At 58.9% G+C, this 7,831-nt stretch overlaps 1 protein-coding gene across 1 annotated transcript in view; it reads left to right on the forward strand.

Annotated features, from left to right (window-relative positions):
• Positions 1 to 3,764, forward strand: part of CCDC124 (coiled-coil domain containing 124) — a 9,632-nt gene extending 5,868 nt beyond the window's left edge. Inside the window, exons 3-5 of the mRNA XM_007461033.1 lie at positions 2,348 to 2,537; positions 3,081 to 3,195; positions 3,312 to 3,764. Of these exons, the coding sequence (XP_007461095.1) occupies positions 2,348 to 2,537; positions 3,081 to 3,195; positions 3,312 to 3,519 (513 nt within the window). The 3' untranslated portion in view covers positions 3,520 to 3,764. The remainder of the gene's footprint in view (positions 1 to 2,347; positions 2,538 to 3,080; positions 3,196 to 3,311) is intronic.
• Positions 3,765 to 7,831: the final 4,067 nt, after the last annotated feature.

Below are 7,831 nucleotides of genomic sequence, written 5' to 3' on the forward strand. Positions count from 1 at the left end.
TCCCTGCTGATGGGTGAGGGGGGCCCACAGTCTACACAGCACACCCGGTCCCTCTTTCTTTCCTTACGTGACAGCTGCTTAAAAAAGATACTGTTTTTGTTTTGTTTTTTTTCTTTTTCCGGTATGCCGGCCTGTCACTGCTGTGGCCTCTCCCGTTACAGAGCACAGGCTCCGGACGCGCAGGCTCAGTGGCCATGGCTCATGGGCCCAGCTGCTCATGGCCCAGCTGCTCATGGGCCCAGGGCTCGTGGCTCACGGGCCCGCAGCATGTGGGATCCTCCCGGACCGGGGCATGAACCCGTGCCCCCTGCATCGGCAGGCGGACTCCCAACCACTGCGCCACCAGGGAAGCCCTAAAAAGATACTGTTTTTATGAAAAAGAAACAAATCCACGTTTGTTCCAAAACACTAAAAGAAAACGAGCATCTCCCGCCCATGTGACACCAAAGGCTCTTCTCACCCGATGCCATACCCCAAAGGCCATGTCCTCCGTTAAATGGGATCACACAGCCAGATTTCTGCCAGCCGCCAGGCATCAGCCTTGGGCTGGGCCGTAATTCATCGCCCTGCCCAGAGGTTGGCATTTCGTTTCCATTTGTTCCATACTAAGCAACTCGGCAATGAGCACCTGACTCTCTGGGTTCCATCTCAGTTATTTATGAGGCTCATTTTTGATGGCTCCAGAATATTCTGCCTCAGCCTCATCCTTCACCCATCACCAGATGCTGCCAATTGCTAATTGGCCTTTATAAAAAAGTGCGAGCGTCTTTTTCAAAAAAGTCTGCCGAATGTCAAAGTATAAACGCTCATGTTCCTGCCTCAGTCCCATGTCCCTAGAGACTAGTGGCCCCATTCTGCATGTCCTTCCTGAGATTGGAGCCTTCTGGAGTTCATTCACTCATTCATCCAACACACTACTTAAGCACCTACTGTGTGCTGGGCCAGGGCCTGCCTCCTGCCTCAGGGAATAACCAGATAATCGGAAGACTAGAAAACAGGGGTTTGTGGAACACAGGAAAGAGCCGGGTGATAGAGCAGAAGGACAGAGAGCCAGGAGCTCAGGATGAGCCAGAGATAATCAGGAAAGGAAGCTGGCAGTGGTGCTCCAGCAGGGTAGAACAGCTAGTGCAAAGGCCCTGAGGCAAGGCCGTGCTGTGGACAGGGTGAACATGGGCTGTACACGCACCATGCAGTGGTCGGGGAGCCTCAGGAGGACATTACCTCTGACCGATGGGGAAACTGAGACTCAGAGCACGATGGCCCTACCTCAGGCGTCTGACCACAGACATGGGATCCTAGCAGCTGTGCCCAAACAGCCTTGATCTTCAACCACCACCCTCCCCGTCCCCCCCACCCCCCCAGCTTCTTTCCTATCATGCAGGTGGGTTGGAGGTCAGAGGCCCAGTACGTGTCCTCAGGAACCCCTTTTCTGGGGCAGTTAGCTCTGTCACAGGGGACACTGCAGGCGTAGGGACTGTCCCTGAGGCCTGGCGGGCAGATGGCAGAGTTGCAGGCAGTGAGTGCGCCGGTGGGAGCGCCTGCAGTGCAGGGCCCTTTGGGAGTGCTGGGCGGGAGGCGGCAGAATATTCCAAGCCTACAGCCGCACAGCCACACTGCACTACAAAGGAACCAGAACCTCGCTCTGTCCCTGTAGTAGTGGAGGGGCAGCGGCCAAGGACAAGTCCTACAGGCCACATGTCCCCTCGACCAGCTGGCATTCAGGCCTCCCTGGGGAGCCAAGGTGGGATCAGTCCCAGCCCCTGTGACGCTCAGCTGGGAACACTTCGATGGTGCCTCCCAAGGTCTCCTGGCTATAAAGCCAGAAGCACTGTCCCAGCTGGCAAATGGGTCCAGACCCCAGTGGCTCCTGTCGCCTTTGGAATCCAGTACAAACCCCTCCCCATGCCCTTGAGGCTCCCCATGGTACCACCTCTGCCCTCCCCACGTCTTCATCCTCCACACTTCCCCTCCTCTCTCCAGCCACACCAGCCTCTGTGCTGTTCCTCTGTCATGCTAGGTGGTTCCTGCCTTAGGACCTTTGCACCCACCATTCCCACCACTAAGGAGTCTCCTCTTCCCCAGCTCGTTTCCTGGCTGGCTCCTCCTCCAGCCCAGGTGTCACTTTTTCTTCAGGAGCCACCCACCCACTGCCTTGGCCAAGGTTCCCTGTTGTTCCCTAGTCATATAGGATGGGAGCCCCCAGGTAGGCTCATCGTGCTCCCATCCGTGTCCCCTACGCCCATCATGGGGTCTAGCACACAGCAAGGCCTCCATCCACACTGGTTGAGATGGAAACTGGACCCCATGCCGGTGGGGCTGGGTCCACTCCTGACTCCCAATCCCCCAGGAGGAGAAGGAGAAGCGGCGCCTGGAGCAGCTGGAGCGCAAGAAGGAGGCACAGCGGCTGCTGGAGGAGGAGGACTCAAGGCTTAAGGGCAGCAAGGCCCCGCGAGTGGCCACCTCCAGCAAGGTCACCCGCGCCCAGATTGAGGAGACGCTCCACCGAGACCATCAGCACAAGGAAGCCCCGGACCCAGGTGGGGGCCTCGGCCCACTCTGGAGCTGTCCTTTTACCTGATAAACAATAGGCAGTGGGCCTACCCCCTGGATTGAGTCCAGACCCCACTCCCCACCTCCAGAGAAGCTGCCTGGGCTCTGCAAGGTGAAGGGTGGGTGGGCGGTGTCTCGGCAGGCCTGGCTCTGAGCACGGACGCCATAGGCACACAGGTGTGTAATTACTCTGCACCTGACCCTGGCTTGTGTTCCCCGGGGTCCCCACAGCTGATGTGGTGCCCCGAGGTGAGGAGACAGCAGCCACGTATGAGGTGTCTCCTGAGTGGTGGGCTGCAGGGAAGTCAGTTTGGGGACTGGGCAGGCAGGACTGGCCCATCCCGAAGGTAGGACTGGGCGGGGAGCTCAGGTTGCCTTTCCATTCTCCCGCATCCTTGTCTGCCTGCCTGCCTCCCTTTCTCCCTTACTTCTTCCCCTATGGTGTCTCTCATCTCCATGGAACTCTGCGTCTCTGCTTATTTCTCTCTGTTTCTGGTATGTCTCTGTCCCCCGGTCGCTACCGCCCCCAGCCGAGAAAGCCAAGAGCCACTTGGAAGTGCCGTTGGAGGAGAATGTGAACCGCCGCTTGCTGGAGGAGGGCAGCGTGGAGGCGCGCACCATCGAGGATGCCATCGCAGTGCTCAGGTACGGGGCAGGGCCTAGGTCTTTGGGGTGGGGCTTGGGGCCCAGAGGGGAGCTTGAGACTCTGGGGGCGGGGCGGGCCACGCCCCAGCCCCCCTTGACGCCTGCGCCTTTACCAGCGTGGCGGAGGAGGCGGCAGACAGACACCCTGAGCGCAGAATGCGGGCGGCATTCAATGCCTTCGAGGAGGCGCAGCTGCCGCGGCTCAAGCAAGAAAACCCCAACATGCGGCTGTCACAGCTGAAGCAGATGCTCAAGAAGGAGTGGCTGCGTTCGCCAGACAACCCCATGAATCAGCGCGCCGTGCCCTTCAACACCCCCAAGTGAGCCTGGAACTGGGGGAGACGCCCCGTGGCGGCCAGGGTCACGACCCCACACGCCCTTCCGCTGGGTCAGCTCTGAGGGTTACAGAGATGTCCGGGGGTCACGGCGCGTGTCCTGGGGGCTAGGAGGCATCACTGGCCACACCTCCCGCCCGAGGGTCCCTGCTCCAGTGACACCCCTCGCCCTTCCCACACGCGCCAGTGCCCTGGGGCTGAGTGCCCAATAAAGGCAGTCGGTGAGGCAGAGTGTGCACTTGAAGTCTACGTGACTGAGTGGGTGGTGGGAAAGAAGGGCTGGAATGAGGTGGAATGCAAAGGCCACAGCCAGAGAAGACAGGGGCCCCCAACCGCGCTCCTGTCCTAGCAGGCTAGCTGAGAGCTGTGCTCGGTTCCCAGCTGGGCCAGTTATCCAGTGAGAGACCTGTACCACCATCCCCTGGAAGCCTTGCTGGGGGTAGCACAGAGAGGTTGAGGCACTGGCTCCAGGTCACACAGCACTTCAGAGGCGGAACCAGAGGAGAGCTGGAGGCGAGTTGTTGGCACCCTGAGATTCTGGTTCAGAGTCAGCAGCCAGGTCACATACTGTGCTTGGGGTCAGGAGATGCAGGCTGTTCTGCTGTTATTCCAACACGGGAGGCATCTGGAATAACAGGGCAGGCTTCCTGGTGGAGGATTTCTTTAGAGCAGGCCTTAGTGGAAGATGAGTCAGTTTCCATCGCAGAGGCAGGGCACTGGGCAGGCAAGGGCCTGGAGGCTGGAGTGGGCAGGTGGATCCCAGTAGAAAGGAGTATCCCATCGGAGGCCGAATATCTGGGAAGGGTTGGGTAAGAGCTCAACTTAGTTCTGGCTTCCTACAGCTTAGTTGGCCTCAGGGAGTCAGTAGGGAGGAAGGGTAGCTGGGAGATGGGCCCAAGTGTCTGGGGTGGGGTCCACGCATTTACCAGGTCACTGCTATGGGCTCCCATCCAAGTGACACCCTCCCTGCACTCACAAGCCTGCCCCTGCACCTCTGGCCCCTATCCCCCTCACTCTTCACCAGCCCCCCCGCTCTGTCTCCACTATCTCCTTGTTCCCAACTTCTCCAACACAGCAGACTTTGTTCCCTCTCAGGCCTATGCCAAGAACTCTTCTCCCAGGTGTCAAGTCTCGGATGCAGATCCTCACAGATGTCCCCAACTCTGTGGGATCACGGCTGAGCCTAAGGGAGCCAGGCTCTGCCCAGAAGTAGGGAGGTAAAAGTCTTCATGGAGGGAGGGCCTTGAAGGATGGGAGTTCTCCACACAGACAAGGGACAGAAAAGGCTGAAGGAACCACACATGCAAAGGCCTGGAGGTCACAACTCCTGTTCAAGGCGGGGTGGGGGTGGGGTGCCATTAGTAATTGGGTACAGCTGAAGTGCAATATGGCGGGTACCTGAAACAATGGTAGCTGACATAAAAACTAACCAACATACATTGAGCACTGGCTTAGTTTGGGGATTTCCCCAGGAATCAACTCTGAGACAAGGACTGGGGCCATGTGAGGGATCTAGGATGGACCCCAGGAAGACCCCGTGGGGGCTGAGGGAAGTGAGACAGACGGAAGGAGCCCTACAGGGTGTGCCAATGAGCTGAATCCTCACCGGAGAGGGAGAAGAATCCACTATGAGATGCTGTGAGAAGCATCCACTGGATGCTGGGCCCTGGCCTAGCACATGGTAATGTCATTTAACTGAGCCCCGGGGACAGCCCTGTGTTATATTGATCTTCTTTCTAGATGGGAAAACTAAAAGTCATCTGCCTGTGTCACATAGCCAGGAAGCACCCAGACTGTTGGTGAGCCAGCGGGGTGGAGGTGGGGCCGGGAATTGGGGCTTGAGGTGTCAGCCGAATAATGGGTGGAGGAGTCCAGATGGCTCCCCACAAGTGGAGCCATTTGAGCTCCCCCTCTTACCTCTGGGGGCCTTAGGCCATGGCTTTAATGGGTCTGAGCCTGTTTCCGCCTATATAGAACAGGACTGAAACAGTATCTAATCCTAGGCCATCTAGAGAATCAACGAGATGGTGCCTAGGAAGGGCAGATACTGAGAAGAGCTTGGCAAAGGAACCTCCTGCATGGCCTCGTTGGGGTATCTGTGGCCGGCGATTAGGGAAGATCAGGGACCAATGGTGATTAACTGGAGGGAAGAAGCCAGCGGAGCGTGCAGGGCCTTGGACGCCACGCTGAAGAATGGGGCGATGAATGGGACTTCGCCCGACGGGGAGCCATGGCAGGTGTGTGAGCAGAGAGTAGGAAGAGCACCGGAGCTGCGCGTGGCAAGCTCTGCTGGGAACTTGTAGGGGGACGGCTGGTAGGCCAGAGAATGAAGGTAAAAATCAGGACAGGTGCTGAGAGGGCCGCCTTCATTCCTCACACATAAAGACGACGGTAATAACGACCGTTCTGTTTCAAAGAAAATCCTCTTCTGTCGCTTTCTGGCCTCATCCCCGCGGAATCCCAGGGTCGCGCATGCGTGCAGGCAGCAGGGAATCCCCGGCTTCGCCGCAGTGCGCGGGAGGTGGCGTGAGACGGGAGTTCCGTGCGCTCCCAGCCCTCCCCGCGCGCGTTGCCTTGACGACCAGGCGGTGCCGCGGGGACGCCGGACGCTCACTGCGCCTGCGCGGGGGTTGTCTCAAAGGCGCCAGGGCTTTCCCGTCGTGCGCGAGTCGGGGCGGGAAAGCCGCGCACGGCACGCATGCGTGGACCCTCGCCTGACCCCCGCCCTGTGGGCCAGGGAATCCTCACCTGCCGCAGTGCGCACTGGGGGCGGGGCGGGGAAACTGGCTCAAACTGGAGTGGGGTTCGCTGAGGCTTGGGCTGCGGAGGGAGCGAGCGCGGGGTCTTCCCCAGGTTCCCGCTCCGGCCCTAGCCGTCGCCTTGGCAACCGGGCGCGCCCGCCGCAGTGCGGGGGCGGCGGCAGCCTCGGGGAAGCCGGGCGGCTCTGCGCCTGCGTGGGGCTCCGCGCCTGCGGCTGGGGTTTCCCTTCGTGCGCCTGAGGGATCGATGCTGGGGGCGGTGTGTGGGGAGGACTGGAGAAGGTGGGCGCCAGGGAAGGGGGTGAGCGCGGAGGGAGGGGCTGTGGGATAGGGGAGGATTGTGGTGGAAAGAGGAGGCGGAGTGGGTGCCGAAGAAGGTAGGGGGAAACGGGAAAGGGTGGGGGTGGTGGGGAGAGGGGTACCGGAGGAGATCGGAGGAGGGGGGAATGAGGGAGAGAGTAGAGGGAGGGGGACAATAGAGGAAAAGGAAGGAACGGAGGAGGAAGTTGGGGAGCAGTTAAAGGACACGGACAATATGAGGGAAACAAAGAGAAGCTTATTGAAGGGAACACAGTGGGGTGTAGAGGTGACTGGGGGAGAGGACGGACACCTTCAGGACAAAGCAAACCCCAGGTTTGCTGAGCCAGGAAATCCAAGTCTAAGATTTCCAGATTTAGAAGAAAAAAAAAAAAAGGTACAGGACACACCAGTTAAACTTGACTTTCAGTTAAGCAATGAATAATTTCTAAGTATGTTTCATTCCGTGCACTGTTTTTACTGGCAGCCCTAATCTTGGTCGGACCACTTCCCTCTCCTCCCTGCCCCCCCCAAGCCTGTCCCTTGAGCCTTTCTGAAAGCCACTGGGACCTCTCAGATGATGCCTTTGTCTCTCACCTCCCTGGTGCCCCACAGCCCTGCATACTGGTGCCCTCCCATGCCATCTCCCATCCTTCTGGCTTCGAACACCACCTTGAGGTGGAGTCCTGGCCAGGCAGTGAAATGCTCAAAGGCACGTCTCCCACAGCACCTTCAGGTTCTCCTGCGGGCGCTCGTGCTCTCGCGCGCGCGCGCTCTCTCTCTCTCTCTTTCTCCCCCCCCCCCATCCAGCCCCCAGTCCTTCCTCTTCTTGTAGGGCCACTAACTGCATCATGAAGGCCCCACCCTCATGACCTCATCTAACCCTCCTTCTAACTCAGTCTAACCCACCTTCATGACCTCACCTCATTACCTCCCACAGGTTCCACCTCCAACTACCATCCTATTGGGAGTCAGGGCTTCCACCTGTGAATGTAGGGGGGCATGAGCATTCAGTCCATGACAGTGTTGATGGCTTTATTGGTGGTATGGTCAGTCCTATGCTGATGAAGGTAGGATGGAAGGGAACTTGAAGTTAAAAGGCAAAAGAAACAGTGGGGGGCTTCCCTGGTGGCGCAGTGGTTGAGAGTCCACCTGCCAAGGCAGGGCACACGGGTTCGTGCCCCAGTTGGGGAAGATCCCACATGCCACGGAGCAGCTGGGTCCATGAGCCATGGCTGCTGAGCC

Source organism: Lipotes vexillifer, unplaced genomic scaffold, assembly GCF_000442215.2.
Source record: "Lipotes vexillifer unplaced genomic scaffold, Lipotes_vexillifer_v1.1 scaffold469, whole genome shotgun sequence".
NCBI classification, from domain to species: Eukaryota; Metazoa; Chordata; class Mammalia; order Artiodactyla; family Lipotidae; genus Lipotes; species Lipotes vexillifer.